This window comes from Rhinolophus sinicus, linkage group LG09 (genome assembly GCF_036562045.2).
Source record: "Rhinolophus sinicus isolate RSC01 linkage group LG09, ASM3656204v1, whole genome shotgun sequence".
NCBI classification, from domain to species: domain Eukaryota; kingdom Metazoa; phylum Chordata; class Mammalia; order Chiroptera; family Rhinolophidae; genus Rhinolophus; species Rhinolophus sinicus.
The window spans coordinates 22,169,002-22,182,862 of NC_133758.1; the positions used below are offsets into that span (position 1 = coordinate 22,169,002).

Genomic DNA, 13,861 nt, shown 5'->3' on the forward strand with positions numbered 1-13,861 from the left:
TTCTCTTGGGTATTATATACCTAGTGGTTGAATTACTGGGTTACATGGTAACTCTAATGTTTAATCACTTGAGAGCCTGCCAAACTGTTTTCCAAAGCAACTGCACCATTTTACATTCCTACTATTAGTGTATGAGGGTTCCAATTTATCCACATCCTCGTCGACACTTACTATTATCTGTTTCTTTTATTCTAGTTATCTTACTGGGTATGAGGTAGTATCTCATCCTGGTTTTGATTTTTATTTCCCTAATAACTAATGATGTCAAACATCTTTTCATATGCTTATTGGGCATCTGCGTATCTTCATCGGGAAAATGACTATTCAAATCCCTTACACATTTTTAAATTATTTGCCTTTTATTATTGAGTTGTAAAAGTTTTTAGATTCTGGCTACAAGTCCCTTATCAGATATATGATTTGTAAATATTTCCCATTCTGTGGACTGTCTACTCATTTTCTTATGGTGTCCTTTAAAACACAAAAATTTTTAAGTTTCATGAAATCCAATTTATCTATGTTTTCTTTTGCTGCTTGTGCTTTTGGTGTCATATCTAAGAATCCTTTGCCAAATCCAAGGTCATGAAGATTTATCTTTATCTTTTCTACTAACAGTTTTATAGTTTTAGCTGTTATATTGAGGGCTTTGAGTCACTGAGTTAGTATTTACATATAATGTGAGGTAAAGGTCCAACTCTACTCTTTTGCATGTGGATATCTAGTTGTCCTTGGCACCTCCTTGTACTACCTTGAAAAAAAATATTTAAATCTTTCAACCTTTGAAACTCTCCTGACATAAGGTATGAAGTATGGAGTTAGAACCATGTGTTGAATTATCCATTTCTCTACTACTGATTTAAAAGGCCACCTTTTTCATAAACTAAATTCCTGCATACATTACCATCTGGAGGTAGGCAGGTGAGCTGATCAGAAAGAACGAAAGCAAATCCCAGGAGACGGAAGAATGGGAAAAACATAACTGGAGTTATAGAATCTTTTCTTTCTTTTCACTTAGCTGACCTAACAAGTGACTGCATAACAACTGTCAGAATATTTAATTAATCGAGCTACAGAAGGACACTTAGCCACCAGCAATATAGAAAACTAACATTTTTTAATATGAAAACTATGTATTCGGGCACAAAAATGCAACACATAATTAGAAACAACTATCCTATCAACAATTACACTATTATCTCATCTAAGAACACAGAAATTAAGTTATTAAGGAATGCCAAGAGGAAATAATTCTGTAAAGTCTTATTTGATTTACTTTGGTTCTGGTCACAGTTCCAGCATGTCTACTTTCCTGGTAAGTTCAGCTTCAATGGTATCCTAAGGAAGAAAGAAACATCTGAAATACTACAAAGAACGACATAAAACAGGTGCTCTAATTTCTAATGTTATTTAAAATAAAAAAAGCAAAAAAGAAAAATACTAAAACAGAACTTAAAAAAATACCATTACAAATATTAAATATGCTTTGAGACATTCCCTTGCTTTTACATCTCTCCCTTTTCCCAAACCCCAAAAGTTTTCAGACTCGATTCTAATAAACATCTAACGGGGAGAAAAACCCTTCAGAGAAATGATTCAGTGTAATGATACACAAGTAAATTTTTCTGACCTTTACTCCTTAAATAATGTACTTCCATAGTATCTCTTGTATCGCCTCTATTCCATTCTCATTGCCACTGTCCTCATTACTTCTCATTGTCCTAAATAGGTCAACTGGTTGCTACAATTTTCTTTCTCCCTCCTCCTATTCACCCTGTACATTGATTACAGGATCATCTACCAAAAGAACTGACCTGATCAAAGCATAGCTTCACTCATATTTCTATTCGGCTTAAAAAACAAGGAAACACATAGCAACTTTCAGTGGTCCCCTACAGACTCCATTCTCTTTATATTAAATGCCCTTTACATCATAAACCAATTGACCTTCAGCTCTATCTCCCATTGCATACTCCTAGGCAGCTGGACCTCATCACTTGCCAAAGCTCGGAAAAGTTCTCCATTTTTCAGCTCTTGTGCATTTGCAAATTTCTTTAGCCTAGAATATTCTGTCTCACCACCCTCCCCTCTTTTCACCCAGGAAAATCTAAACAAAATTTTAAAAGACATAAAAGACCACTATGTACCTTTTATGGAAAAAAATAAATACATATGCCAAAAAAAGTATTAAAAGATGCATATGAACAATACACAGTGACTTTGGGACTGAGGTTTACCTCTGAGGAGGAAGGACAGAAGAAGGAGGAAGGGAGCTTTAGCTATCTCAGCATTTATTTTATTTCTTGTTTTAAAACCTGAAGAAAAAAATGGAACTTACTAATTCTCGCTTTGCTTCTTCAATTTTCACCTGAGCAAGAGACGGATTCTTTTAAAGAAAAAAACAAAGAAAGATTATATTGCCTCAATTAGGAATCAAGGTGAAAAAAATGCAACAATGCTTTTCAAAGGGCAAAAACAATTACAGAGGAGTATATCCAGTGAAATTCGGCTTGGACTTTAAATCCTTAAGCATGAACTCATTAATTTCATGAACTCACTAATTTCATGATCATTTAAGGCCTTTGGAGAAGGTTGGAGGAGATGACTTTATTTTATTAATTCATAAAAATAGTTACCGGCATTAAATCTAAATAGGACTCCAATTTTTTCTTCAAAGGTACAGTCTGTCGTTTTAGTTCTGCCAGTTTCTGGGGGTGAAAAAAAACACAGAGTCACAGAGTAATAAGAGACATCACAATGCAACTAAATACTGCCAATTTCAGAAATGAAAGGTGGTAAAGCATTCACATTAGGATATTTAAAATAATGTATCAAATAAAGAGCTTCAAAGATAAACGGATACACAAAGTCACTTCCAATGGAAACAATCCTTATAAGATGCTTAAAATGGGAAAGCTGTACTACCACTAATTAAGAATAGGATTTAAGTATGCTGTCTAGGAACACAAAATAAAGCGATTAAGAGAAATCAGAATGTAAGGGGACAACTAGAGTCTCAAATACATATTTATTAACTGTCAACTTTAGATTCCCAAAATCAAAGTACAAAAAAAAATCTTAATAATAAAGTAAAACAAAACCTCATGCTACTTCCTCTCCCACCAAAATAGATAAAACCCTAATCAACATAAAAACCCAGAATTGCATGCCACAGGAGTTTGGGGGCCTGCATTTTTACTGTACACTGAAAGAGAAGGACGAGGAAGACCTAATGGTTAGTACATCGTCCTTCAATAAATTTAATAAATCAATCAATAATGTATTGACTCCAAAGAGTTTCTAGCATATAGTAATACATTTAAAAAAACTAAATAAATGTGAGGACATATACAGCTAAACAAGAAATACAGATATAAATACTGGTGAACATAGAGTACAGAGTTTAGTAAAGAAAATCAGGTCAATAGTGAATAAAGCTCTACAAAAAGAAACGAAAAAGCAGATTTTAAAGAAAGTTAAATTGGGTCAAAATCAGCTCACCTCTGAAAGTGCTACCAGTGATTGATGAGACAGAGAAGCATCCATGCCTCTGGCTGAAAGTTTCTCCTACAATTACAGAACAGTGGGTCTAGTTAAGAAAATTATTTTCAAAGTGACCATCATGACAAATTTTCAACATATAACCCAGTGAAGAGAAGCTACAAATCACAGATGTAAAACCACACATGCATCTAAGTAATTCTGTGTTGCATGTGAATCATTTCCATAGTCACAGACTTGTGACAAGATGGGCCTGGCTGCCCATGTTTAAATCTGCTGCCAAGTGGCTATGTAACCTTGGGCAAATTAACTACCATCTCTGTAGTTCCCTTATCTATACAAAGGGAACAGTAATACTACCTTGTGAAGATGAAGGCCAAAAAGAAGACTGAAGAGAGCCAACTATATTTAGTGCTGCACACATACCTCGGCAGCTCTGATTCCAAGTCTGAACTCCTCTGATTTTGCTTTTAGGAAGTCCATGTTCTGAAGACGATGATCAACTCTGGCCCTTTCCGTACTCAGATGAACTTCTGCCTTCTTGAGATCCCTTTAAAAAGTAAAGTTGAAAACATTTTCTTCTCCTCAGTGAAATTATTATAAAAAAGAAACTGTACTACTTTTTGGATTCAATTCTGGATAAGTCAAGAGTAGATAACAGGGGTGGCCAATTAGCTCAGTTGGTTAGAGTGCAGTGTTCTTAACAACAGGGTTGCCGGTTTGATTCCTACATGGGCCACTGTGAGCTGCGCCCTCCACAACTAGATTGAAACAATTACTTGACTTGGAGCTGATGGGTCCTGGAAAAACACACTTAAAATAAATCAAAGTTAAAAAAAACCCAAAACCTTCTTTTTTTAAAAAAAGGAGTAGATAACATACTTGCTGGATTTTCTACCATAAATTTTATATACCAAAGCAGCTACCAGGCATGCCTCCAGGTCAACTTCCCCTCCATGTTGTTAGGTGGGATTTTTCTTAAGAAATACTAAATAATTTTAAGATTAATCTATGTCAATTATTCTTGGAGAAAGTAACCCTGCTGCTCAAAAAGTGATTTAATATATCCTAAAGCCAATTTGAATTATGGAGGTCCCAAAGGCCTCCCTCCTAGATATGATGTGACACAGTGCCTTGCATAGACATACTTAATATTTGTCAAATAATTTATACCCCACTAAATTACTTGTGCCTATACATAATCCTGACCCACGGCATCTAATCTCTGGGGCAACAGGGACCTAAAGAAGGTCTGGAGCATCTAGAGGCATACCAGAGCTCTAGTAAAAAAGGGCAACAAAATATAATGTACTTTTAGTTGCACTGTAGTTTATAAGTTAAAAAAAAATTACCTACATTCTGAAAATTATAAAACCCAGGTTAGTTGTAGAAAAGAAGAAATAAAGTAGGAAATTATATGAAGTAAATTGTGAGAAAGTGTATATCTAACCACCCCCCCACTTCCACCCAAGTAATATTCTACGTAAAAAAACATTTTATGGACCCCATTTCTTAATGTGTTGTTTTAAATCATATCTATTGACTTAAAATTAAATCTGACAATGTCTTATTTTTGCCATTATAATAAAAACTATCACCTCTTCCAACTCAATTACTTACTCTTGTAGACATTTTTCTAATACTAAAGTTGCAGTAAGATTTTTTTCAAGTTTTGCCAATTCAAGCTTGATTTCTTCATTCTTAGATTTGGTACGAAAAAGATCAGAAGTCAAATCATTCACTGCAGGGATAAAACTAAAAAAAGAATCAGGTCACATACATGGTCATTAAGGACAACAATTACAATCATTCCTCATTTCTCACAACGATTTTTTCTCTATGTGGATTCTTCCATAACCACACTGTTTCATACCTCTATGCATTTTGCACATGCTTCCCATTGCCTGGCAAACCCTTCTTCAGCTGGCAAATTTCCATTTGTCCTTCAAAACTCAAATGAGATTTACACTCATACTGGAATTCACTCTCCGTTTCTCTGTGCGTCCTGGCTACAGCTTGTACGTTCTTGTAGATTGCAGCTGTGTTATAGTTTTACATGTCCACCTCCTTTATTTGGCCATGAGCAGAGACTGTCCTAGCTTGCAGTTATCCTATTCATCTCTGCTTCCCCAGTGCCATGTATATATAAATATGTATACATCTAGCATATAACTGGTACTTGCTCTCTGCTGAACTGACTTAAGTCTAGACTTCTGTTGCTATACAACCTACATGTTCTTACCAGGTCAGATAATTAAGTTCGAGAACTTGTTGCAAAGATGTTGCTAACCTTTTTTGGTATCAGAGGGATTATTCATTATGAATTTGTACCAACCGGACAAACAGTTAACCAAGTTTACTATTTGGAAGTGCTGAAAAGGCTGCGTGAAAAAGTTAAACGACCTGAACTTTTCGCCAACAATTCATGGCTCTTGCATCATGAAAATACAACAGCTCGCATGGCACTGTCTGTGAGGGAGATTTTAGCCAGTAAACAAATAACTGTATTGGAACACCCTCCCTACTCACCTGATCTGGCCCCCAATGACTTCTTTCTTTACCCGAAGATAAAGGAAATATTGAAATGAAGATATTTTGATGACATTCAGGATATCAAGTGTAATACGATGACAACTCTGATGGCCATTCCAGAAAGAGTTCCAAAATTGCTTTGAAGGGTGGACTAGGTGCTGGCATCAGCATATAACTTCCCAAGGGGAGCACTGCTAAGGTGACCGTAGTGATATTCAGCAAAGAGGTGTGTAGCACTTTTTCTAGGGTAAGTTCACCAACTTAATTATCCGACCTCGTATACCTGAAACACTACTCTGGAGCATATAGAAAAATTCTAATCCCTTAAATTGGCAATGAAGCAGACTAGCTGAACGGTCCTCTGATTGTAAACTACAGTGGTCGTCCCAGCTAAGACATAGCCACCAGTGACAGTCAGATGGACTTCGGAGTCAGACTGGGTTTGAATCCCAACTCTGCCATTTACTAAGCTCGGAGGAGTTATTTAACACATCTCTCCTGAGCTACACTTTCCTCTTCGGGTTGTTGGAAGAATAATGTCCTCATACAGGTGAAATGTCTGTCACGAAGAATAAAGGTCCTTAACCTACTCTACCCAATCGGGTAGGGATGTGACTAAAATTCACTGTGCTAAAGCAGATGATTTAGCCTGCTGCTTTTCTTATTGTCCATTTACAGGGAACAATGGAAGTGATATCTAATCCCTTTCCAAATATACATGAGAACCAGTCTTCACAAACCTAATCCTGGAAGAAGAAAACACCAAAATTTAACCAAGGCCATGTTAACCTAAACTAATTATACCTATCAGCAAAGATAAGGAGTTAACTAAATTCAGTGTTTCGGCATTTACTGTTCATTTTCTACGCAGAATTACCCTGAGTAATAAGTCTTTGGGTCAAGACCTTAGAGCACATATGATTGCAGAATTAAAACGGTTACAAGAATTACCTAGCCAGCGAGGTGTCCTTTGTTTCAAGGGCCACTGCACTGTCGACCAACGTGTTCAGATACCTAGAACCAGTGCTAGAGAGACTGGCTGGCGAAAAATTCACACTCTCCATGAGAAGGTCTTGAAGATGCTTGGCTGAAAAGACATAAGAGTTCTATGGTGACTATAATGTTTGCTTAGCTTTTATTTTAACTTTTAACAGCTTAATTGAAATCTCTCACATATCATATAACCCATCTACCTAAAGTATGTAATTCAATGGCTTTTAGTATATTCAGACATGTACACTCATTAACACAACTAATTTTAGAACATTTCAACACCCCAAAAAGAAACCTCATGTTCCTTAGTCATCATTTTCCGATTAACCAACCCATGAAGCCCTAGCAACCATAATCTACATTCTGTCTCTACCCATTGCTTATTATGGACATTTCATATAAATGATATCATACAATATGTGGTCCTTTGTGATTGGCTTCTCTTACTTAGCAGAATGGTTTCAAGGCTCATCCATGTTACAGCAGGTATCAGTACTTAGTTCCTTTTTATGGATGAATAATATTCCATTGGATGAATCTACCACATTTTATTTCTCCATTCATTCATTGATGGACATTTGGGTTGCTTCCACATTTTGGCTATTATTAATAATGTTGCTACAAACATCCATGTACAGGTTTTTATATACATGTGTTTTCCTTTCTCTTGGGTATATACCTAGGAGCAGAACAGCTGGTCATATAGTTTAACTGTGTGAGGAATTAGACTGCTTCCAAAAACAACTGTATGATTTTACAATCCTATCAGAAGTGTGCAAGGATCCCAATTTCTCCACATCTTCACCAACAGTTGTGATTGTCTTTTTTTTTGTACAGTGGTCATTCGCAGAACTGAATGATGATCAATGAAATGATAACTCAAGACCTGAATATCAGTCTTTTTGATTATAGCCATCCTTGTAGGTGTGAAATGGAATCGTGGTTTTGATTTGCATTTCCCTAATGGGTAACGATGCCATGCTTACTGACCATTTGTATATCTTCTTGGAAGAAATGTATATTCATATCCCTTACCCACTTTTAATTGGGTTATTTGTCTTTTTATTATTGAGATGTGAGAGTTCTTTATATGTTGTAGATACATCAAATCCCTTACCAGACATATGATTTGCAAATATTTTCTCCCATCCTGTCGGCTGTCTTTTCATTTACTTAATGGTGTCCTTGAGAAAAAAAGTGTTTTAATTTTGATGATGTTCAATTTACCTACTTTTTATTTTGCTGTTTGTGCTTTTGGAATCGTGGCTAAGAAACCACTGCCAAATCCAAGGTCATGAAAATATACAGGATGCTGTCTTCTGAGCTTTAAGTTTGGCTCTTTTTCCAGGAGGAACAGGACTTCAGTGTTTCTCATCCTGCCACCAGCTATCTGTTGCTGAGCTAAGTCCTAGGCGAATGTGGTTAGGAGGGGTGGGTTCTCTTACTCCCTCCAGCCACTGCTCTTGGAATGATAGCTCTACCTTGGGTGAGGCACAAAGAGAATACTGGGGCTCTAACGGCCCTTACACGAGCTCATGAGGTGGTGGTTTCACACCAGGAAAGGCACACCAAGAGGACCTTACCCTGCAGTACTCTCTCTCCACCAAACGCTCAGTATCTACATTGGAGGTATCACTCAGAGAAAAGCTTGCCATTGTCTCTATCCCCAGCTCCAGAGCCCTGGCTCAGAAATTTTCCAGAGGAAGAAGCAAGCCATAATACAGATAGCTCCCAATGTCTTCTCAAAGGAACTGACTCCATTTGCAACAGAGCGTGCAGAAGTTCAAGCCTAAGAACACCCTAAAAAACAGTGGAAGTTGTAGTAAAAGGCAATTGGAAGAAGGTTCTTGATACAGGTTAAACTGCAGGCCACCTACTTCACATGGAAGGACCAAAAAATAAGACATCTAGGAGGAGCCATCCTTCGGTCAGAACAAATATCAAACACTGACTTCAGAAACTGTTCCTTGATGGTGCCAGAATTTGACCGAATTAACTTGTAGAGCAATTTGTGCCCTGGGGCATTGTTGAAAATAAGTAGCTGTCAATAAGCAAAATTTTACAGCTAGGTGTGGTCAGTGAAAGAGTAAGACAGTCCTACCAAAACCAATGTCATCCCACAGTCACTGTGGACATACTCAAGTACAGATATGCCTTGACTTATGATGGGGTTACGTCCAGATAAAAATGGACAAGGTAGAATATCGACAATAAACCAGAAGACCTAAACAGTATATAACCAAGTAACATAACAGACACTTTTAAAACACTCCACTCAACAACAACAGTATATATACATTCTTCTCAAGTGGATATGGAACATTCTCCAGGATATAGCTTTAAGCTAGGCTATAAAAAAAACCTCAATAAATTTAAAAGGATCGAAATAATACAAAGTATTCCCTGATCACAATGGAATGAAATTAGAAAAAAAACTTAGAAAACTGATAAATTAATATGTGGAATTAAACAACACATTCCTAATAACCAAATGGGTCAAGAAGAAATCAAAAGGAAAGTTAGAAAATACTTTAAATGAACGAAAATAAAGACACAACATACCAAAACTTATGCGATGCATCAAAAGTAGTGCTTAGAAGAAAATTTAGTTGTAGTTCCTGTATTAAGAAAGAAGAAAGAGGGATGGCCGGTTAGCTCAGTTGGTTAGAGCGCGGTGCTCTTAACAACAAGGTTGCCGGTTCGATCCCCACTGTGAGCTGCGCCCTCCACAACTAGATTGAAACAACTAGTTGACTTGGAACTGACGGGTCCTGGAAAAACACACTTAAATAAAAGTTTAAAGAGAAAAAAAATTTTAGTCTTTAAAAAAAGGAAAGAAAGAAGAAAGATTTCAAGTCAACAGCCTACCATTCCACCTTAAGACTAAGAAAAGAAGAGCAGACTAAACTTAAACCAAGCCAAAGAAAGGAAATAATAAAGATTAGAGTGAAAATTAGTGAAATAGGGAATAAAAAAGCAATAGAGAAAAATCAATGAAACCAAAAGCTAGATTGAGTAAGAAGAAAAGAGAGACTCAAATTACTAGAATCAGAAATGAAAGAGAGGATCCCACTGAGTTACCTACTTAATAAAAAGGATTCTAAAGAAATCTATGAACAACTGTACCCAACAATTTAGATAACTTAGATGAAATGGACAAATTCCAAAAAGGACACAAACTACTGAAACTAATCCAAGAACAAATAGATAATCTGAATAGACCTACAAGTGAAGAGATTTAATTATTAATTAAAAAAACTACCCACAAAGAAAAGCTCAGGCCCAGATGGTGTTACCACTGAATTCTATCAAATATACAAAGATGAATTAATACCAATTCTTCACCAACTCTTCCAAAAATAGAATGGCGGGAAAACTTCTCAATTCTTTCAATGAGGCCAGTATTATCCTGACACCGAAACCAGACTTAGACAGCACAAGGAATGAAAACTATAGACTAATACCTCTTATAAATATGAATGCAAAAGATGTCCACAAAATACTAGCAAACTGAATCTCGCAACCTATAAAAAAATTATACACTATAAGGATGTGGTTTTATCTTAAGGATAAACATTGGTTCAACATCTGAAATTTAATTAATGTAATACATGACCATAACAGAAAAAGAAAAGTCACACAATCATCTCAATAGACACAGAAAAAGCATTTGGCAAAATCCAAAGCCCTTTCATGGTAAAGGCAGTCAGCAAACTAGGAAGAGAAGAGAACTTCCCCAAGTTGATAAAGGGCATCTACATGAAAACCCACAGCCAACATTAACAGTGAAAACCGGATGCTTTCCCTCTGAGAGTGGGAGGGAATGTCCACACTTGCTACATCTATTCAACTTTTTATTGGAGATTCTAGCTGGGGCAATTTCTTTTTGTTTTTCTCCTCGAATGAAGAAAATGGCAGCATGAAGAAGCGTTTCAATAGTTTCATCTGTATTGGTCATGATTAAAAAGGCTTCATACAAAACTTTTACATCCTCTCTCAATTCCTGAAAATAATTTCTAAAATGTTCCAATCTCAGGTGTTGCAAAGAATTGTACTGTATATAAATAAACACTGCATCTGAAAAATGACTTTGAGCTCAAAAGTCCTTCAAGTCCGAATCGCTATATGGCATCACTACTCAGAATTTAGTTACAAATTGGGGAAGCAAGGCCTCCTGAATGGTACAGATGAATCCAGACTTGTTACAAGGTCCCACAAATTTTCTATTTTCTGCTGGAGAGCTTCACTGTCTAAAAGAAGGGAAAACCTAGAACAGAGGAGTGATAATTAAAGTCCATGCCATGGAATGTTAAGAAATATCAATGGAGGCAGGGCCATTCTCGATACTTAAATATGGAAAATCGTGTCAAAATTTGTATATATTAATAGAAACATTTGCTATTTAACATGTGTCACCCTAAAAGGTACTTAAGATCACAGAAATCTTACTTTGAAAATCTTTAGATTTTTGTGTTATAGGATATTATAGACAAAAAGAAAGCTCTTAGAAGGTTTTTCTGAACCCAAAGCTTCTTCCTCCATATTGCATTTTAATAACTACAAAAATAAAATCATTTAAAAAATAAAACAATTTTAAAAGCACACAGAGAAGAGTATGACTACGAAGGAGCATTACAGGGGAGTTTTTGGGGGATGACATCCTGATTGTGGGAGTGGATTCCAGAATCCATGTGTGTTAAAACAGCACACCAAAACAAAAAGTCTATTTTATGTATGGTAATTTTTAAAATGGGAAAAAAGCATATATGCAGTAGAATTGCAATTGTAATTTTTCAAAATATTGTATATAATACCTGCCATACACATGGTTAAACATAAATCAAGTGTAGGTCTTACTTCCTTTTGTATATTCCATCCATAAAAAGATTTTCATCACTCTTTTGTTGTGGTTTGTATTATAAAAACAATAGGTGTCTTAAGTGCACTTTTTCAAACCACATATGCACAACAGAAAATTCTAATGCAATCACATGAATACATGGCGATAGAGTGATGTATTCAAGTCTCACAGTTCATGGCTGCCACCTCACGTATCCTGATGGCTCATTATAACTAAAGCAAAGATAAAGAAATGAAAACCACGGGGCGGCCGGATGGCTCAGTTGGTTAGAGTGCGGACTCTCAAGGTTGCCGGTTCAATTCCCGCATGGGGTGGTGGGCTGTGCCCCCTGCAACTAAGATTGAAAACAGCAACTGGACTTGGAGCTGAGCTGCGCCCTCCACAACTAGATTGAAGGCCAATGACATGGAGCTGATGCGCCCTGGAGAAACACACTGTTTCCCAATATTCCCCAATAAAAAAAATTAAAAAAAAGAAAAAAAGAAAAACCACAGGCATCTTGTATGTCAGGCTAATAAGTTTAGATTCATGTTTCAGGGCTTACTGTTCTACTATCACAGTACAGGTAAAATATACACTATAATGAAATTTATTGATTTATTTAGTACAACAGAAAGACAAATCTGGGTAAAATAAAGCAAAACTAACAAGTAGTCTACACTAAATTAACCTTGTACACATTAGTGTTATAAAATTTGGTTACTTCTAGTTATTATCTCATTCAAAACTCTGGAATTAATCTCACCTTCTGATTCATATTCACTTGCTTTCTGTTTCAAGTCCTCTATTACCAGGTGAACATCTCTGTCCCGGACCCTGTTGCGTTCTGAAAGGTGATGTAAAATCTCTGTGGTCCGTGGATTCACCTCATATTTTGGAATGGGATGATCTCCAAATACTTTTTTCAACCATGCAGCAACCTAGCCATTAAAAGGAAGACAAGTATTACAAGCCTTGGTTATTGTAACGGCACGAAGCAAATATAACAAGGTGATCAAAAGCAAACAAAAATGCTTGCTATGAATATTCTGCCTTCCTACTTCACATCCTCACTTGTCTTTAAAGAGCTAGCTACCAGATGTCACGAAATAAAAAGTGATCAAGCACAAAGAAATTACAAGAAAATAATCCATCCTTTCCCAAAGCTACAAAAGCAGTACAAGCTAATAATGTGCAACACTCAAATAATTTTAAAGGTTAATATGCAAATGATAACGCATTATAACACGTACAAGCTCTGAAAAAAAGAGTTGTCTCCAACACACCATAAGCCCCGTAAGTGTCATAAGCTCGCAGAGGCTCCTAGAGTTGGGATGCGGGCCGTGGAAGCAGGTCAGGTGTGAAAATTCTAGTAGGAATCAGCGGTGAACAGCGAGGTTTGGCTGGATGGGAGGTTTGGGTCCAGAAGACCTACTTCAGTGTGCCAGAAGGGATTTTGTACCAGGGGACTCCACCACACCTCTCCAAATCCGAGTGCAAGCAAGGAAAGTCCCAGGAAGGAACGGAAACGCCTTTTCCAAAGCAGTCTAAGCAGAATGGGGATCGCAGATCCTGAAGGCAGGACTAAAGATGTACCAGCGGAGTAGGGCGAGGCAAAAAGTAAATGTGGTGAGCCCATGAAATCCGCCGGCGGGGCGGGTGTGGCAAAGACGCCGTTTCTAGGAGGCCGAAAAACGTCTGGTCCAGCCCCGTCACCTACCTGTGCGTCTTTCTCCAGCGCTTCCATAGCTGCTGCTCCCGCCACTTCTCGAGTAGCTCCTCGCGAGAGAAGTGCCCGGCTCTTTCTGAAGGCCCCGCCCACACACCGTTGGTCCCGTCCCCTTGGGGCACGGGATTTCTGGGAGTTGTAGTTTTTACTAGGACTCCAGGCTGCTGAACCCTTAGACAAAAGTTACAAGTCTTCTGCACTGCAAGCCTCTCCTTGCTTGCTACTTGGCCTGTCCCTCACTTTCTTTCCTTTTTTTTGGTAAGATTTTA

The 13,861-nt window shown here is 37.1% G+C and overlaps 1 protein-coding gene across 3 annotated transcripts; it reads right to left on the reverse strand.

The window, feature by feature from the left end:
• Positions 1 to 1,097: 1,097 nt before the first annotated feature.
• On the reverse strand, positions 1,098 to 13,735 carry HAUS1 (HAUS augmin like complex subunit 1). Of its 3 annotated transcripts, none has more exons than XM_019739692.2 (9): positions 13,584 to 13,735; positions 12,630 to 12,804; positions 6,982 to 7,117; positions 5,119 to 5,253; positions 3,925 to 4,048; positions 3,499 to 3,564; positions 2,634 to 2,705; positions 2,336 to 2,383; positions 1,098 to 1,335 (listed from the first exon to the last, which is right to left on the reverse strand). In XM_019739692.2, exons 1-9 carry the CDS (start codon positions 13,608 to 13,610, stop codon positions 1,285 to 1,287), a joined length of 834 nt encoding a protein of 277 aa, XP_019595251.2. In that variant the 5' UTR covers positions 13,611 to 13,735; the 3' UTR covers positions 1,098 to 1,284. The 3 variants fall into 3 exon arrangements, with proteins under 3 accessions (XP_019595251.2, XP_019595252.2, XP_019595250.2); XM_019739693.2 differs by lacking the exon at positions 13,584 to 13,735 and adding an exon at positions 13,150 to 13,290; XM_019739691.2 differs by lacking the exon at positions 13,584 to 13,735 and adding an exon at positions 13,117 to 13,263.
• Positions 13,736 to 13,861: the final 126 nt, after the last annotated feature.

Coding starts and splice junctions, on each gene's coding strand:
- HAUS1 (XM_019739691.2), bottom strand. CDS start 13,170: ATGACACTTACGGGGCTTATGGTGTGTTGGAGACAACTCTTTTTTTCA. Junction 12,805..13,116: donor AACTCTTTTTTTCAGAGCTT/GTACGTGTTATA, acceptor TTTAATGGCTAG/GTTGCTGCATGGTTGAAAAA. Junction 3,565..3,924: donor TTGGAATCAGAGCTGCCGAG/GTATGTGTGCAG, acceptor CTGTAATTGTAG/GAGAAACTTTCAGCCAGAGG.